The sequence below is a fragment of the Hirsutella rhossiliensis genome, assembly GCF_020360975.1.
Source record: "Hirsutella rhossiliensis strain HR02 chromosome Unknown scaffold00002, whole genome shotgun sequence".
Taxonomy (NCBI): domain Eukaryota; kingdom Fungi; phylum Ascomycota; class Sordariomycetes; order Hypocreales; family Ophiocordycipitaceae; genus Hirsutella; species Hirsutella rhossiliensis.
The window spans coordinates 6,858,559-6,876,416 of record NW_025408668.1 but is presented as its reverse complement, the minus strand read 5'-3'; the positions used below and the strand labels follow the sequence as shown (position 1 = coordinate 6,876,416).

Genomic DNA, 17,858 nt, shown 5'->3' with positions numbered 1-17,858 from the left:
GTCACATCCCAATACACAGCTTCTGTCGAGTAGATCCAATCGCATCGCCACGCATCAGTGTCCAACCGCGCAGCCTTTCTTCCCAACTACTTCTTGCGACTTCGCGGCCACGCCATCACCGTCTCACCTCCGCGGCTGACAAAGAACTCCCCTGTCTGTGCGGCGCTGCGTCTTGTTGGCCACCAGAAAAGCTAGTACGTACGTAACAAACTACAAGCTGACTTTTCTCTCCAGATGCGAGCCAACAGGGAGCTAGCCATTTGCGGTACCCGAGAGAGGTCCGAGAGCCTCAACCTTCCATGCCGCGGCCGTCGAGCCTGGCCTATCGCGGAACCCGCGTGGGTCGCCGTACACTATTACACTCTGCATGAACCCGGCGTCCGAAACACCACAGCCCTCGCCGTGCCTGGACCGCAGTGCCAGCCGCCGCCCCGGCCCGGCTCTCAGGCATCCCTTCTTCGGCCCCGAGTCTTCCGACGGCATTGCCCCCCGACTGCCTTGGTCTCCACCTTGAGTGCCTTCAAGTCTGTTCCCGTGTCCTCACCTGTCCACCCGCGTCCCGAGCCTCCCCGTGGACAGGAATCCTCGGTTGCCCATCTGCCCCCGCCACCCAATGCCCAGGACCCCAAACGCGACCCTGCCGTCCGCGGCGTCCTCGCTCTGTTTCTTCTCCTCGTCCTCGATGACGAAGCACACCTGCTCCACCTCGCCCGGATGTAGCACCGGCTTTTCGCCCCCGCTCGTCTCCCAGTTGCAGTCGCCGTACTTGAATCCCTCGTCCAGTTCCATCACCACCTTTTCCAACTGCACAATGTCCTCGCTGCAGTTCTCAAGCTGCGCCTCGAGCACCCATCTCCTCCTCCCCTCGCCGTCGGCGCCAAGCACCCCGACCTTGGTCCGCACAATAAGAGACGCCTTGCAGATGAACTGGTACAGTTTTCTAAACGTCCTCGTCCGCCCGCTAGTCTCCGAGGCTTCGTAGTAGCTCACCGTCACAGCGAGCACGTGGTTGCCCTCATCCTTCAGGTCAAACGAGACGACTTTTTGCAGCGTCCCGCCAGCCTCGAGGTCCGTCCCAGCCCCAATGCCATCGCCCTCCGGAATGAGGTCCAGTTCATGTGCCGCGCCCGGGCCGGGCGTCTTCATCTCCGCCTCGATGCGCACATCGCATATTCTCTTGACCGAGTCGGCCGGGAGATCGTTGTTTGCGCAGAGGGTGCAGCTGAACGTTTCGCCCACGTAGGCGGAGCCAAAGGACACGGGGAGGTTCAGTATCGGGCTGAGGAGGAACGGGGCCGGGTTTGTGTCTGCGTCAGATTGGTAGGCCAGAGAGGCGGGTGCGAAAGCCGGCCGCGTCGCCGTCGTCGAGAGGGGCGCTTCGATGGGATACTGCGTGACGAGCGACGGGCGCGAGAGCCTATGGTGCCTGTGGTCAGTCGGCCGGCCCGTCGAGACATGGCGATGCGGGATGTTTGCCTTAGGACTTTGACAGAGACGTAGTGAGGTTCCTTAATGGGGTCGTGCGAGGCTTGTCTCTGGTGGCTCATCTTGAGGCAATTGCTGTTGATTTCTATCACGGGGGAGGCGGTCTGTCGCAAAGGCATGCCCCGGCTAAGGTGGGCGGTCCTATCGATAAGCTCCGGCATGATACACGCCGAGACCCACGCCGATCGGCGCTCTACCACCATCCAACCTCATTCACGCTTCCACCGCGAGCACCCTTTTCCCTTTGTCTCGTTGAAATACGGTGACCATGAGTCTCCTCCAGATCCACGAGTTCCTGGGCTCACATCACAATCTACGCCATGGCCCTCTGCCTGGTCCCTTAGCTCAAGCAAATGCTGCATCGCCTCTTCCCTTTATGCAGCGGATTTCGATCCATCGATACATCTCTGACTGAATTCCGTAATTAGCCTTGTGTTCACCATCTTGACGGCGAGGTTATGGATTACAAGTACAAGCAGCGGCTTTCCATCCGTACGGCCACAAATCGCCTCTCCGTCTCAACTTTGGTGCGTTTTTCGATTCTCTATCCTCACGTTAGTCGTTTAACCACCTCCATCGACAGTGCAAGGAACCCACTCTCACCCATCAAGCCACCTTCAGGCTCCTCGCCTTTCTTTCGATTTAAAGGCCAGGTGGAGGGGGAACCTATACCGGTGTGAGTAACTGACGGATCAGGAGAATCCTTCATCGATGTCATTGCATACCGCGTTGTAGCCACTTCCGGGAGCTGGAGATGCGCCCATCGGGGGTGGTGGTGCAGCATCAGCCGGTGGAGGCGGGGGTGCCGCGTCGCCCGGGGGGGGAGCAGCCGCTTGGCCGGGAGCAGCCTGACCAGGAGCAGTTGGCGCACCCTGGCCCTGCGCTTGCTGCTGATAATAATACTGGTACCAGGCCACGTAGCTGTGAAGAGTCAGTCGACGGCCCAATGGCAGAAATCACGCGCACATGGGCCTACTTCTGATAGCCGCCATAGGCCGCATAAGGGTCCTGGCCATTGCTGTAGTACTGCGCAGCATACTGAGACCAGTCTTGAGCGTTGCCCGACCCGTTAGCTGCTACGCCTCCAGTAGTGACCGAGTTCGTGGCTTGATCGGATCCGGACCGACCATAGGAAGGCTGCTCGTGGGATCTGCCCCCGCGATGGTGGTCTCCGTAGCCGCCGCGATCACCGCGGGGAGGGCGGGATTTGAACTCCTCGTACTGCTCCTTGACATTGGCAACCAAGTCTTCACAGAGCTCCTTTCCCTTGGCCACCATTGCAGGGTCTGGTCCGCTAAGATGGGGTCAGCAAACATGTTCGACAAAGGGAGGGAGGCGATCCATACGTCACGTGAAGAAACATCTCTTCCTCGCTCTCACGGTTGGTGGCATTCTCGAGGTAGCCCGATCCAAGGCCCTTGATCTGCACTCGGCAGCCTGTCTCGGACTGAATGTGCTTCACATATGATCCTCCAGAGCCAACAATTTGGGCGCGAAGGTTGAAGCCGGGCACTGGCTCCAGCCCGACGGGAATCTTCTCCTCGGGCCATTTGCGCTGGAGAATCATTGTTAGACCAATTGCACATGGGCGTCGAGATGATAGATTGTTCCGAGGCAACGTACCCGTCCGTACTCATCACGCTCGACTTGCGGCTGCTGCTCCTGGTCACGGCGTCGAAAGCGCCGTTCATCGACCAGTTGCGGGAGCTCCTGCTGGATAAGCTCCTGGACTTTGGCCACAGCAGCCTCGAGGCCGTCTTTGGTGGTGCTGGTGATGTGCAGGTACAGCGGGGGGCTCTGGAGAGGATTCAGCAAAAGGCCTGTGGGACAGGGCAAAAAAGACGATGGGCCAGACTCACGGCTGCAGTTGCCATGTTCTTGTTAGGGTAGTAGCTGCCACGCGTTGTTACGTCTTGACGAAAAGTTAACAAGGGACATCAGTGATAGGTTCAGCGAGGGTCGAAGCGTACCAGCGCCGGTTTCGTCCTTGATCTAGGGCAAGAGGGTGTCAGTAGGAGCAGAGACAGGGGGAGTCATACGAGCTCTGTGCCGCGCAAGCAAGACGTATTCGCAGTGGACCAGGCGTTGCACATGCCCGAGCTGGAACGAATCTGGAGAATCAGTGGAGCGTCAAGAGTAATTACCATTTTCTGAGTCGAGCTCTTGGTGAGCAGGTAGCGGTTGCGCAGGTCGTTGACTTCGATGTCTTTGATGTAGTCCCCGTCGGCGACGTACATGGCGCCATCCACTGTGCGAGCCGTAGCAGAGCCGGCCGAGGACGTCGTCGCCTTGACGGAAGCAGGGGGTGTCGGGCTCTGCTCCGGCTTGTTGATGGGCGGCACGTCGACATGCTGGATTCCCTTGCGAGCCTGCAGCTGCGCGTTGATGCGGGCGGCGGCGGCGGCTGCGCAGAGTAGAAGAGTTAGCACGCGGTGGCGTGAGGCAGGCGTCGCGAGCTCCGCAATGTCGAGACGGGTGAAGGCCATACCAGCGGCAGCGGCAGCATCAATGGGGGACTTTGTGGACTCGGATGGGGGATCCCTGGAGAGCGGGCTGCGCTCGCGAGCATCGAAGCGGCGGGCGGGCGGCGAGCGAGACCGTCGATCGAAGCGAGAGGCTCTCTTAGGCTCGGGCTCGGTTTGATCGAAGCGGGATCGCTTGCCGGCGAGGCGATCGGCGTCGGCCATGATGGACAATGTGGTCCGAGGCTTCAGCAGGTTCCGTGAGATGCAATATGAGCGCTTGGCTGCGACTCCCAGTCCCGAGGCAGGTTGTGGAGTTGCAGGAAGCCGGGAGGGCGCGGTGTTTTGGAGATGAAGCTGTTGAGTTGGCGCTGGCGTTGCGCCGTCTTGGGCTGTTGCCAGTGGGAAAATTATCAGCAGTCCCCACGGCCTTTTCATTGGCTGCCGGTCGAGGTGGAGCCCCGCCCGCCAGCTGCGTAGTATCAACTACTGGGAACCACCTAAGGTAGGCAACGGATTCGCCCATCTAGCGAATTCGGCATAGCTGCCACCAGTGTCTTGTTCCATGAACTCTACGACCATTGATACATGGAGAGAGGCTTCAACCTTTTCCCTCCGAGACCCCGTGGCCGAGCACGGAGTACATACAAGGACGCCTTGTTTCTACTGAGCTTATGGCCCCGATCGCAACTCATCACCATCGTAACTTTGAAGGAACAGAGACGCATATATTGCAGTCCACAGAGCTTAGGCCTGAACTCTGGACAATTGTTGGCCGAGTCCCTCTAATCCAGCCAGTTGCCACGGAAAGAAATCAACAAATAGCCTGTACATCCAGAAAGCAGATTTGGGGTGCTGGTCGCATATTTGCGCACTCTTCGAGTCTCATCCTGCACGGCTTTCCTCACAAAGTCCCGCGTCTGCATGGCACTGGCGGCCAAGGTGGCCTTGGGCGCCGACGAATCCACCACTGACTAACCAGGGGGCAGCTGGCTGGCATCAACAACCTCATCCGCCTCCTTGTGGATGGGCTCCTCCGCAGGGGCGTGTAGAGGGGATCGAGGGAGTGCCATCAAGCCGGTGCGAGCCGACTCGAGGATGCCGAAAGGCGCAACCAGTTTCAGGAACGAATCGATCCTCGATTGCTTTGCGGATCTAGGATATTGTGAGCTTGAGCCGCGAACTAATACAATGTCTTGGTGCGTGACTTACAGTTCAACGATGCAGCTGATGGTGCTGATATCCAGGACCTTGCCTCCGAACTGGTGTGTAAAGTATGTGATGGTCTTCAGGTGCTCATGCTTATGTCGCAGGGCCTCGCTGGCAGCGAGCTTGCTGGGATGAAAGTCCTGCGCCGACTCTTCGAGGGACTGCGCCTGCCGCTCAGCTCCCTCGGAAGACTTGCCCGATTCTCCGGCGGTGATCTCGCGGTGATGAGCCAGAAGCTCCTCAAAGTATTCGGGGCCGAGAATGTTGATCTTGGTCAGCAGGAGCTCGCGCTGAACGAGGGCCGCATTGCTGTAATCCAAGACGGCCCAGACAGGGACAAGGTCCTCGAGCTGTCTGCGGGCCTGCTCGACGACGCCGTCTTGGCCCGTGAGCACAATGGTCATGCGAGACAGATCCTCAACCTCCGTGTTGCAGACAACCAGAGAGTCGATGTTGAAGCCCCGGGCAGCCAGAATGCCGGACAGGCGGGACAAAACACCGGGCTCGTTCTGGACCAAGCAGTTGAGGATGTGGCGCTTCGGACGAGCCATGGACGGAGTCGGCGTCTCATAGAGAATATTGGAGACGGCAGCTTGAGCCGACCACGAGGGCGGGGAATTGGTCACGGGCAGAGGAGCAGATCGGTTTCGCAAGGCCTTGTAAGCGATGGCAGATGTCGAGCTGCTGCTGGACGAGCTGCATCGGACGGCGCCGAGTGGGGTGCTCCACGGTCGGCTCCAGCTGGCGGCGGCAACCCGGCGCAGGGGCGCGGGACAGCACCGGAGCGACGCCATCTGGCAATCGACTGAGGGCGGCAGTTGCTCTCTGGTCGATCAAGGTGCCGAGGATGAGCGAGGAATGCACGTCGTGGACTTTGGACGTGCAACGGGGGTTTCAGTGGTCAAGCGCTGGGGAAGACGCTAGCTTTTCTGTACGTGGGGCAATCGCGCACGTGATGGCGCCGCTCATTGCCTGGTAACGCGGCCAGCACCGATCTCGGACAAGGTCGACTCAACGACTTGGCAAGGCCTGAGGCTTCCTCCCACAAGCACGTGATTACAAGAAGCGGCCATGGCAGGCTCCGGACGGCTTGGCTCCGGTTGTTTCCCAGAGTTATCATGTTTGGGCACAGCATCGAAACCTCTTTAGCATTCTTGTAGTTACTTGGCACACATCGTCGCTCAGCTCTCAATCGCCAATGCTTTCATCCCGATAATCTTCCCCTCAAACCTGGACACGACCCAGTATTCCACCCTCGTCGTATCCCGCTCGACGCGATAGACCCTTACGTCGTTGCCCTTGCTCGCCTCACGCACCGCGTCAATAACATGGGTATAAAGGCACTGCGCGTCCCACCCTACCGGGTCCATGATCTGAATGTCCGCATTCTCCGCGTCCCAGTGATGGATGAGCTTGGCGAATTCGACTGCATTTGCTGTCAGTTTCTCCGACCTGTGTCTGGGGGCGCTCGTTGTCGAGGTGGCCATTGTACAGTACCTTCATCCGGCAGCCCACCCTCTCCGTCCCACTTGAGCGAGACAGGCTCAAACGGTTCGTCGGTGTCGCTCTCGTAGAAGGGACGCGGGGAAATGTCCTTGATGGCCTTCGGCACAGGGCTCCCCTCATCCAGGGCCTTGAACACGCCTTTTCCACCGCTCGACTGCTGCTGCGCCGGCGCCTGTCCGCCGCCGACGTCCTTGTTCGCCTTGTCCAGAAAGGCCATGTAGTCCTCGTCGCTCGCCATGGTTTCGCTTGAGGGTCGGCCTGTCGACAGGGTTCGTCGGCTGACGAGAGTTCCCAGTGTGGCTGGTGGGGTAGTCGCAGAGCTTGTCGTTGCGAGTAGTTGCGACGTGCCGAGACGAGACGGTCCAATGAGAACAGGCCAATGAAGCGATGTGATGCGTGTTGCGGTCGCTGGCGCAAGGCGTCGTCGCGAAACGGCGTGCAGAAGGGATTGCTGCAACATGCGTAGTGATGGTCCTCCAACTCCCAGGTTGGGCTGCCCGGTTTTGCCCATCCAAAAGTGGGGGTGACGTCAAGATGAACGTCTTTTTTTATACCCGCGGAGTCGCTGCCCCGCCAGCACATTTAACTGTTTTCTTACGTGACAAAACCATGTTTCACTAGGATACAATGATTGTACCAACGGCTCACAGGAGCGCTCGTCAAGAAGGCCCTGTTACTACAGCGTCGTGTTTGTCACGTCTCAATTGATATCTTCATTCGTCCGTCTGCCGGATTTTTCATGTTCGTCCCGTTGTGGAAACCCGACCCAGCTGAAAGCAAGGCAAAACAAACCCTCGACACCGATGCCATGGCCAAGATAAAAAAGGAAACAAGCCGCCGCTGCTTATGCGGAGGCAATGTCCTTCTTGAGAGTGCCCTGGTATTGCTTCTTCTCGGCGGGCGTCTGGAAGGCGCCGTGTCCAAACTCGGACGACGTATCGATCCACTTAAGATTGATCTTCTCCAGAGCCTTGCGCGAGGTGTGGGTGAACATTGACTTGCGCAGCGTCATGACACGCTTCTTGACACCAGGGACAGAGCCCTTAACCATGATGAAGTCGTTGTTGATCTCTCCATATCGGACAAATCCACCCATGCTGAACCGGTAGTTAGCAAAGCGACCCGCCTCGAGAGTTTAGGGACCGGTTTTACGTACGGGGTGATAGTCTTCTTGGTGACGTCGGCCTCGGTAGAGGCGTTGTCGTCGGCGTCGCCCTTTCCGATGCGGTAAACCTTGTGGTTGACCGAGGTACGGTGGTGGTAACCCATTTGACCAGCACGGGCAACAGTCCACTGGACGTGGGAAGGATGCCAGGCACCGATACAGGCAACCTTTCGCAGACCCTTGTGGGTCTTGCGAGGCAGCTTCTTGGTGCCCCAGCGAGCGGTGACACCGTTGAAGCCGTGGCCCTTTGTGACGGCAATGACGTCGATCATCTCGTCCTGCTCGAAGACGGTGTCGATGGAGACGGGCTTCTCGAAGAGGTCCTTGCCGAACTGGACCTTGTCGGCAATGGAGCCGCCGTTGACTTGAATCTCCATGAGATGGGCCTTCTTCTGCTTAAGGGGCGTCTTGCGGATCTGCGTGTGGGCGAGGACGCGGACGACGGTGCAGTACTTCTTGATGCGCTCGAGCTCGCGCGTGATAGAGGCGCCGCTGCTCTCCGAGTGCTGCTTGGCATACCGGGTAAAGGCCTTCTTCTTGGACTTGTACCAGTTCTTGTAGAATCGGCGCTTCAGCTCGTCGCTCAAGTGCTCGGCCCAGATGGTGGTGAGGGAGCGGAGGCCACGGGGGGTCTCGATGTAGCCAACAAGACCAACAACGATCATCTAGGGGAGTAGATGTTAGCCATAGGCAGAAAGCCAAGCGGGCTGCATTGTTCGTACAGGTGGCGTATCGATGACCGTGACGGCCTCGACGACTTCCTTCTTGTTGGCTTTGGCGCCGGGTCGGTCGAGGTCACGGACGATGGTGGTCATGCCGGCCTTGTAGCCCATCGTGGCGGTCAGGTGGACGGGCTTCTTGGGGTCATCCTTGGGGAAGCTGCAGAGGCCGTCGCCGTCAGCCGTTGCTCCGCGTCGTGGGGCGAGCAGGAGTACTCACGACTTGACCTTTCCGCGGTGGCGGGCAGCACGCTTCCGTGGCAGGAAAGCCAGGGAGCCGTGGCGAGGAGCCTCAAACTTGCGGTGCTATCCATGGAATCAGCATTGGTGCGAAGACGGACTCGGCGACAGGCGACGAACACTCATTTTGGGCGGGCTGCGTGGTTTGAGGGTTAGTATGGAGTTGACAAGCCTGCGAGCCGTGAGAAGATTTTCCTGCAGACTGACTTGTGCGTGAAATTTTAAGCGAGGTGTGCATGGGCAAGCTTGTGGGTGGCCCGTGCACGGCTGCTTGCCCCAGCAGGGCCAAAAAAACGGTACGTATGGATACTGGTACGGAGTACGGAGGGAGTACTTGGTACCCCGGCGGGCAGGGCAGCGCGCTTTACCCTTTACCACGGCTTCACCGAGCGGCCCAAAGCAGGTCATGTACCCGCGTACCTCCCGAGGCTAAGCGTCAGTTGTGGCTCTCAGTCGTTGGTTTCGGGTTGGTCAGAGCCGCCTGCGCTGCCAAAAGGGCCCTGCATAATAAGTTGCGCAGACAACTTACTTCTGCCCGCAAAGCATCCTGCAGCACGTAGAAGCCGATGCAGATCGCGACGCTCTCCCTCTCAAACAGACCCTTCCCCAACAAACAAACAACCACCGATCGACTTTCGGCCTGACGATTCCTTTCAGCCTTTCACCTCCATCCGCATCGTCAGTCGACTGCGCCGACTCTTGTTCCCCCGGCGCATCGACGGAGTCCAACGTCGCATCGGCGCACTCGTTCGCCCTTGAAGCTCGTCTCATCGGCAGATATGTGCGGCATCGTCGCTCTCATCTTGGCCGACACCGACTCGCACAATGCCGACGCGGCCGTCGACCTGCATGAAAGCCTCTATTACCTTCAGCACAGAGGCCAAGATGCGTGTGGCATCACCACCTGCGGCGCGGGCGGCAGAATCTTCCAGTGCAAGGGCAATGGCATGGTAGCCAAGGTATGCCTCTTGTCGCCAGTCGCCACCTGGTCCTTGCTTACGCCATCGCACAGGTATTTGGAGATGGCAAGCGCGTCGCCGACCTCCCGGGATACATGGGCATCGCCCATCTTCGCTACCCGACCGCGGGAACGAGCTCGGTATGCTCTCTCTCATCCTGCGAGAACATGCGCCCATGATACTTTCTCTTGCGCGTCAATGCCACTGGCCAAGAGACTCGACATACCCACCGCGCATCAAGCTTACATATAACTGCTCGCATAGAGCGCAGAGTCGCAGCCCTTCTACGTCAACTCGCCCTATGGAATATGGTGAGTGCTAGATGCTATCGCATCACCGACTTGAACTTACCCGCGACAGTTGCGCTCACAACGGAAACATCACCAATGCCCCCGAGCTGCGCCGTTTCCTCGACCAAGAGGCGCACCGCCACGTCAACACCGACTCCGACAGCGAACTGATGCTTAACATTTTTGCCAACGCGCTCAACGAAACCGGCAAGGCCCGAGTCAACGTCGACGACATCTTCAAGGCCCTGACCAAGATGTATCAGAAATGCGAGGGAGCATGGGCCAACACAGCCATGATTGCCGGCTTCGGCATTTTCGCTTTCCGCGACTCCTTTGGTATCCGGCCTCTGGTCATGGGCAGTCGGCCCTCGGCGACGGTCCAAGGTGGGACCGATTACATGCTGGCGTCTGAGAGCATCGCACTTCGCCAAGTGGGCTTCAAGGATATTCGAGACATTCTCCCAGGCGAGGCAGTCTTTATTCAAAAAGGCGGAAAGCCCGAGTTTCGGCAAGTGGCGGAGCGCCAGGCATATTCGCCAGACATCTTCGAGTACGTCTACTTTGCCCGGCCAGACACGGTCATGGACGGCATCTCGATCCACACGAGCAGACAACACATGGGCGTCAAACTGGCCAAGAAGCTCAAGGACACCCTTGGCGAAGACGGCATCAAGGAAATCGACGTCTTCATCCCAGTGCCAGAAACGAGCAACACCGCCGCCTCCGTCGTGTCCGAGCAGCTCGGCAAGCCCTTTTCCAACGGATTCGTCAAGAACCGCTATGTGTACAGGACCTTTATCCTGCCCGGGCAAAAGGCGCGAGAAAAGGGCGTTCGAAGAAAACTGAGCGCCATGGAATCCGAGTTCCAGGGACGCGTTGTATGCTTGGTAGATGATTCCATCGTTCGCGGTACGACAAGCAGAGAGATTGTGAGCATGGCGCGGGAGGCTGGTGCCCGCAAGGTCATCTTTGCGAGCTGCGCGCCCCCCATTACGTATCCGCACGTCGTGAGTCCGAGCCTTGGTCATACCGCGTCGAATGATGACGCTAATGGGGCCTAGCATGGCATTGACCTCGCCAGCTCGAATGAGCTCATCGCGCACGGCAAGACTAGACAGGATATCGCAAAGCACATCAACGCCGACGACGTCATATACCAGGATCTCGAGGATCTCAAGGCCGCCTGCACAGAGTCTTCGCCTCAAGGGCACATCAAGGACTTTGAGGTGGGCGTCTTCTGCGGCGAGTACAAGACGGGGCTTCCCGACGGCTACCTGGAGCACCTGGATCGGATACGGAAGAAGAAGTCGAAGCCGGCGGCATTTGCAAGTGCTCAGCAGCCGAGTACGAATGGGAACGGCAGGCCCGTACATACAGTCGCCGACAGCCCGCCGGCCATCGTCAACGGACGACATGACGTGGCTTCGCTAGCATCAACCATAGAGCCCCGGAGCCCCGAGCACCGTGAGGACGTCGGGTAAGCATGACCCTGGAGAGGCTTCTCAGAGTGGTGATGGTGGTTTACTGACCAGTTGTTTACGCACAGTCTTCACAATCTGGCGATGGACCCGTAGACGGCATAGACGGAACCAAGGATCATCGGGACACGGCGACGGATTGGAGCAGGCCGTCGGCATGGCAAGAGGCGGCGACTAGCTTGAGTTGAGCAGGTACAGACTGATTAGAATATAGATCTGGTGGTGGAATAAAGGCATCACTGCCTCTTGGTCTTTGCGTTCCTTTACATTTAAGACACAGGGAGCGGCGGAGTTGTGTCTGCTTGGATTAGGAATAGATGCCGTCGAACGGCGCGGGCGGCCGGATCCGCCGCGCGAACAGTAACGCTGCTGCAGAGGCTGGCATAAATGCTTGCTTGGACCCCTCGACGGTTTGGAAACTCTTAGCCGTCGAGGAGTGTGCATGTCACGTGATTGTTTTCCGGTACGTACTTCGTTCTCCATCTCGAGCATCAACACCGCGTTGGGGAATGATTTTGCTAGTCAGGGATGCGTAGAATAACTAGAGCTCGGATATCGTTCGCCGGCGGCTGTGTAGCCAAAAAGAAAACAGGCCGGTCCCCCCACATCATCGACCTGACCTCCCATCACAAAGAGAATCAGGCAATTGCCCGGCGTGGTATACATCAAGGAAGACATAAATGAAGTTACCGCATGGTTTTGAAAAAAACCATTGGCCTATTCGCATCCTCCCTTTTTTTCCTTTCCACGGACGTCACTCGGCTTTTGTGGCAGTACCCGAGGAACCATTGACCCCGGCATTCGCAGGCGTCGACGTTTTCCCATCCGTGGACCCTGGTGCCGCAGCAGATCCGTTGGCAAGAACCGCCTTCTTGTCGTCTTCGCCGCTGTCATCGTAATCCTCGTCCACGTCCATCTTCCTGGCCGCTCTCTCAGGCTCTGCAACAGTCGGGGGTGGGGGAGGAAGATTGGCCTGCTCAGTTGCCGGCCGCTCTTCCTTAAGGGGCGGCCCCGCGTGCGGCTTCTCCTGCACGACCCCCTGCATGGCGGAACTAGATGGTTGTTGCATAGGTGGCAGTTGACTGGGTCCGACAGGTTGAGGGTGATGGGCAGCTTCAGAGGGATGGTAGCCGTCATTCGGAGGACGCACGTCTTCCACTTTCCTCGTTTCTTCGCCGCGACGCTGCTCATCAGGGCGACGAGACTCGGACGAATTGCGGCGATACGCGTCACGGGGAGGAGTCGAGGGTCTTCTGTGTCTCAGATCATCAAGACGTGCTCGATTCTCCTCGTTTGCCTGCTTCTTGGCTGCAGATTCCTCTTCCCACTCTCGCATCCGCTTAGGACCAACCGAGGAGGGTCGGTCATCCATGCGCTGGGCGGATACCTCAGGCCCCGATGGCGCCGAGGCCGGTCCGCCCTCGGGGGCAACTTGCGGTGGCGCCTCCGGGTGATGAGCGTAGGCCTGTGGCGGCGCTTGGTGCTGAGGGTAGGCCGACTTCGGCGAGGGCATTCGAGTATCGTGGGCGACACGGCCGTCAGCACGTGGGCTGTTATTCGACCTATAAGGAGCCATACCGTTTGGCGGAGGATTGGCCCCGTTGGCGGAGCTCGACGGGGGCGCGGAAGCTGAAGGGGTGGCGCCACCCCAGTTGGGATTCACGACCCGTCGATCAGTCGGGGCCGGGCCTTGTGAAGGAGGGTGAGGCGGAGGACCCTGAGAGTATTGGTGTCCAGCAGGAGCTGGAGACATGCCGCGACGCGAGAGTCCGCCCCTGCCAGCGTCTGGGTAAGGCTGCTGACGCATTTGCGGCTCCTGCGGCGGGCTGGGCTGCCGTTGCGGAGGCGGAGGTGGGCCGCGGAAAGGCTCCCGACCCTCATAGGGATTGGGGGGCTGTGGTGGCGGGTTAACGTTAGAGAGCCCGCGCGCCCAGTTCTCTCCAGCGCCAGCCGGGGGCGGCGGAGGACCGCCAGAGGGGGGCTGTTGCGCAGATCCTCCCCACTGGGGCCCGACAGGGCCAGTAGGGCCGGCGGCTTGGTATGCCTGGGGGTGTACGTCGGCTGGCTGGGGTGCCGGAGGCGGGCCTCCATTGCTACCACCAGACCGGAGGAGCTGGAGGCGAGCCTTGATGTGAGGGTTGCCTGGGTCAAGCTCCGCAGCCCTCTGATACGCGTCGAGCGCATCGGCAATCTGGTTGTTGCAAGACTCATACTTGAAGCAAAGTCAGCATCATGCTCTTTGAGAGGCGGGCTGCGCGAGAATCAACACTTACCAGGGTCCCGAGATCATACCAAACCTCCGAAATGTACGGATTCAGCCTAATGGCTCGAGAGTAGGCGTCAAGGGCGTCTCGGTACTGGTTAATCTGGTAGTAGAGCACACCAATGGAGCACCAGAACGTCGGATTCTTGCCGTCCCGGTACACGGCCTGTTGGTATGCTTCGTATGCCTTCGGATACTTCTGCTGGGACATGTAACAACGACCCAACAGATACCAACTCTGAGCATCGGTGTTATCTGCGACTTGTGTCAGCTAAGCAAGCGTCATTTGAGTGGTTGATCTGGGCAGCGCATCATACCTGCACTAACAGACTTTTCAAGATACTGAATTGCCCGGTCCTGGGTTTCATATGCGTTGCTCTGCTGGTGGTGAAGCCAGCCTAGCTGCTGGAGAACCTTGGCGTGATTGGGTGAGTGATCCAGAACCCGCTGGTAGGCAGCCTTGGCGTTCTCGAACTGGATCACACGTCAGCTGTGGAAAAGGCAAGGGGTTTCAAGGATAATCACTTACGTCCTTTTGCTGCTCGTGCACATGTCCAATCTGAAACCAAATGTCTTCTTGTGTCAAGGGCCCCGGTGGTGAATTAACAATGTACTTGAAGCACTATCACCACAGTTAGTAATCTACGGACTGGCAAACGGTCATGGGCGACAAGTAATTCATCTCACCTCAAGACTCTGGTTGAACTTGGACTGTTGTTTGTATATGATGCCGAGGCGGAAATATATCTCGTTGGCTTTCTCAAAGTCGGGTTGGATCTGCATAACTTGCGAAAATGCCTCTTCAGCATAGTCGTAGCTGCCGTAGCGGTCGTAGAGAATGCCAATGCCGTACCAGAGCATCGGGTCCTATGGAAAGCGTCAGGGCACGTTTGCGGTCAAAATCCTGAGCTTCGAAATACCTTGGGGTCTCTGAGATTGACCAGGGCTTGCTGGTAGGCATCGTATGCCTTCTGGAGATTCTCGGTCATGAGATGGCAGTGGCCTGTTGCAGTCGTCAGCAAAGCGCCAGGAAGAGTGGCAAAGAAAGAGGTTGACATACCGAGATTTCCCCAGGCTTCGCCATTATTCTGTTCCAGTTGGACGATGGCACGGAAGAATTCGAGCGCCTTGTCAAAGGCCTCGCGGCCCTTGAGCAGCATGCCGATGGCATTCATGGCCGCCGTCGAATTTGGATTGGCCTGCAGGGCCCGCTCGTAGGCATGCATGGCCTCGTCAGGGACGCGCAAGAGTTCCGAGAAGCTCCCTGCGACGCGATTAGAACTCTCTGGCGATGACTGGGGCCTGGCGGAGAGGCAACATACCTATCTGCAGCCAGACAGCCTCGTTCATGGCAGCGATTTGATGCGACGGGGCAAAGTGGCTCGCCTGGACATTTTGGGGAGGCGCGACCTGTCCCTGATGCTGCATTTGCATCATGGTGGGCGATGGATGATGGTTTGCCATGGCCGAGTTGAGGAAAAGTGTGCGCTACCGAGCAGCGGCTAGCAAGTGCTGGTGCCAGAACAGCGAACAGCAATGTCGGGTGCTGTCGATCCAGGGTCAAAGGCGGAGCTGGAGAGGGCAGCGGGCGCAAGAAGCCCAGATGAAGATATCAAGGACAATGCTCGAGTAGTAATGGCCAGGCGCGGATGGTGGTGTTGATGCGCAAGCGCGGACTCGATTCAAGCGGAGCGCCGCACGGAGATGACGGCAAGGGAACCGTGGCGTGGGGAGGGGAGAGAAGAAGGGGAAAAGGGTGAATAACAGAAACAGGTAGAGACGAGGTTGGTGGGCACGAGGCCGGAACACGGCGATGGCGGACTGGCCGGCGGCAGCGTTCGGGGTCGAGGCTGGCCTGGTCCGATGAAGCCGTCTATTGAGAGTGAGAGAGGAAGAGGGAAGCGGGCAATTGGGGAGAGGCTGTCTAGTGGAGGAAGGACCTGCGCTGCTGGCCGTCAAACTCCCCTTACCCATGAAAATGGGAGGGAACGGGCGCACTAGGTCCACGCCGGCGTGCCGCTGCGAAGCGAAGCGGGGCCACCCATGCTGCCTGCATCTGCTTGGGCGCACCTGCTAATTAGTGCGGTTGCACCGGCAGGCCTTTTTTTCCCTCCCCCCTCTTCCTTTTCAGAGGTACTGTACTTTTTTCATTACGATTGTTTGACCGGGCTGCAAGGTCGTACCTGTTGTCTGATAGATTACTGGGTGGGAACCTCGGGTAGGCGCTGGGCCAGCAAGGCGAGATGCCACCTGCCCCAACTCACCTGCATTACGTATGTACGTACGGGCCTGGGGAGCTGCGTCTTCTGCCCCGTGCGCGTGGCGGGCATGCCTTCCTTACCAGGGAGGAGCCCTCCGGCCCCCAAGTATCTCTGTAGATCTGCTGGATGTACTCCGTACCAGACATGGGCATCAATCTGAAGCCGCCGCATCAAGTACTCGGTACCGGACGCAGCTCATCAATGTGTAGCACGATTCCAGGGACAAGGCACGTCAGAAGGTTCGTGCCCAGGTACCCCGTACCTCTCTTCCCCAGAACCTTCCTAATGTGGGCGCCTCATGTAGACTCTTGGATGAGGTGTTTGTGTGCCCCAGGTACATCAGGCTTGGAGTACTCTGTCTCTCCACTTGACTTAGCACAGGGTATCTCTAGACCAAATACTGTAGGCAAATATCAGAAGTCCTTTAGCTAAGGCGCATCCACGAGTCAAGTATTTTGGGGATAAGACATACAGACCCGCACTGCACAGTCCTAACGTTTTTCGCCGTGTGGGCGCCTGTTGGGCCGCTGTCAGAAGCCGCGCCTTGTGTATCGTCTAGGTAGCTGTCTATTCCGAGGCTGGCTGGGGCAACACACACACCTTGAAAATAACCTCGACGCAACGCCGCAAATCCGGAATGGCTCACAGTGCCCGCCTCGAATTAGGCGAGGCACTTTATCATGCGCACTTGGCAAGGTGGACGGCCAGCTTCGCATCAGAAATGTCAGCTGGGCTCTCAACATCCGTCCATCCATCCTGTCATCCACCACCCTTTGTCGGGCTGCAGCTGGAGGCCACGCATAAGCTAGGGCTGTGGAAACGGGCCACAGCCTCGAGGGCGGCAAAAGAAAAGGCACCGACTGCACCAAGATGCAACTGTTCCATTTCCCTCGAGCGTTTATTGGATGTCGCGGCGTGCAAAAACGGCCAAGATGTGAGGCTTCGTCGGGTCGACACGAACGGGTATCGAGAATCACGCCGCAATGCATGCACGCGCTCATCTACTTATACACAGCATCGACGCTTTCTGAGACCCAACTTATAGAGCCGAGGCGGTTTTGGAGAAGGGGCAAGGGAGGGAAAGGGGAGCATAGCGAAGACCAGAGCCGAGCGCCGAGTCACAACACCAAAAAAAGGGAGTTTGGACGGCCCATGGAGCGGTTCGGCGATGGGCCGCTAGGCGGGCGCGTTATGCTTTTTCCGCCTGTTTGTTTCTCGCCTTGATGCGACATTGGCGCCGTCGGCGACGAGGCCCTGCGCTCCGGGTGTTTCAGTCCCCTCGATGGGGTCTCTGGCGGCAATCAACGGGGAATATGTGCCGCCGCGTCAGCACGGGGCGAGAGGGCTCCCCGTCTCATTTAGGTGCTCAGCTCGGATGCAAAGAGCGGTCGCTGGAAGGATTCCGATGACGAGCATTGATACGAATACGCGCACCGCCTTGCGAGGAAACAAGGCTCTCGGCAGGTACCATCTGCAGAATGCAATGAGGAATGCACCGCCCCAGCCAGACTGTGCATACATACGAAGACGCTTTTATTGCCACCTTTTGCTGGATATCACGTCCCGGCCCAGCGGGGCAGAGGCAGATGACGGCGGGCAGCTGTGGGTGCACCCGTGTGGGGGGAGGGAGTAATTAGAAATCAACAACAAAGACTCCAGCCCTGCGTTGCTAAACGTTGGTGGCGATGGTGTCAAGGCCATGTCGGCAAATTTTCAGGCCTATATCGGCAACAGCTTCGTGTCTTTGACAAGACTCCATTGTCTTTTTGTCAAGGCTCTGCGTTGGCTTGGCGCCGGGACGAACCAGGTTGCCAAGGGCCT

General features: G+C 58.4%; 7 protein-coding genes across 7 annotated transcripts; 1 reads left to right on the top strand and 6 right to left on the bottom strand.

Moving 5' to 3' along the window:
• Positions 1–540: 540 nt before the first annotated feature.
• Positions 541–1,547, bottom strand: HRG_02431 (uncharacterized protein; the record flags this gene model as incomplete). The annotated part of the gene is made up of 2 exons (XM_044860902.1): positions 541–1,417; positions 1,477–1,547. 2 exons carry the CDS (start codon positions 1,545–1,547, stop codon positions 541–543), a joined length of 948 nt encoding a protein of 315 aa, XP_044724535.1.
• A 580-nt stretch (positions 1,548–2,127) lies between these two features.
• Positions 2,128–4,172, bottom strand: HRG_02430 (putative kh domain-containing protein; the record flags this gene model as incomplete). The annotated part of the gene is made up of 10 exons (XM_044860901.1): positions 2,128–2,151; positions 2,211–2,406; positions 2,462–2,779; positions 2,832–2,908; positions 2,969–3,040; positions 3,109–3,282; positions 3,345–3,397; positions 3,456–3,477; positions 3,630–3,889; positions 3,974–4,172. 10 exons carry the CDS (start codon positions 4,170–4,172, stop codon positions 2,128–2,130), a joined length of 1,395 nt encoding a protein of 464 aa, XP_044724534.1.
• A 749-nt stretch (positions 4,173–4,921) lies between these two features.
• Positions 4,922–5,950, bottom strand: HRG_02429 (small subunit of acetolactate synthase domain-containing protein; the record flags this gene model as incomplete). Its single annotated transcript, XM_044860900.1, has 2 exons — positions 4,922–5,102; positions 5,160–5,950. The coding sequence occupies 2 exons, from the start codon at positions 5,948–5,950 to the stop codon at positions 4,922–4,924; spliced, it is 972 nt and encodes a 323-aa protein (XP_044724533.1).
• Positions 5,951–6,337: 387 nt separating this feature from the next.
• Positions 6,338–6,900, bottom strand: HRG_02428 (uncharacterized protein; the record flags this gene model as incomplete). The annotated part of the gene is made up of 2 exons (XM_044860899.1): positions 6,338–6,582; positions 6,654–6,900. 2 exons carry the CDS (start codon positions 6,898–6,900, stop codon positions 6,338–6,340), a joined length of 492 nt encoding a protein of 163 aa, XP_044724532.1.
• A 606-nt stretch (positions 6,901–7,506) lies between these two features.
• HRG_02427 (ribosomal protein l3 domain-containing protein) lies at positions 7,507–8,912 on the bottom strand (the record flags this gene model as incomplete). The annotated part of the gene is made up of 5 exons (XM_044860898.1): positions 7,507–7,759; positions 7,819–8,492; positions 8,550–8,706; positions 8,767–8,852; positions 8,907–8,912. 5 exons carry the CDS (start codon positions 8,910–8,912, stop codon positions 7,507–7,509), a joined length of 1,176 nt encoding a protein of 391 aa, XP_044724531.1.
• A 653-nt stretch (positions 8,913–9,565) lies between these two features.
• On the top strand, positions 9,566–11,609 carry HRG_02426 (glutamine amidotransferase domain-containing protein; the record flags this gene model as incomplete). The annotated part of the gene is made up of 6 exons (XM_044860897.1): positions 9,566–9,745; positions 9,799–9,885; positions 10,010–10,056; positions 10,106–11,042; positions 11,097–11,512; positions 11,582–11,609. The coding sequence occupies 6 exons, from the start codon at positions 9,566–9,568 to the stop codon at positions 11,607–11,609; spliced, it is 1,695 nt and encodes a 564-aa protein (XP_044724530.1).
• Positions 11,610–12,267: 658 nt separating this feature from the next.
• HRG_02425 (tetratricopeptide repeat domain-containing protein) lies at positions 12,268–15,213 on the bottom strand (the record flags this gene model as incomplete). The annotated part of the gene is made up of 11 exons (XM_044860896.1): positions 12,268–12,852; positions 12,901–13,142; positions 13,203–13,407; positions 13,465–13,725; positions 13,787–14,031; positions 14,094–14,250; positions 14,306–14,398; positions 14,464–14,643; positions 14,697–14,779; positions 14,837–15,040; positions 15,099–15,213. The coding sequence occupies 11 exons, from the start codon at positions 15,211–15,213 to the stop codon at positions 12,268–12,270; spliced, it is 2,370 nt and encodes a 789-aa protein (XP_044724529.1).
• Between the last annotated feature and the right edge of the window lie 2,645 nt (positions 15,214–17,858).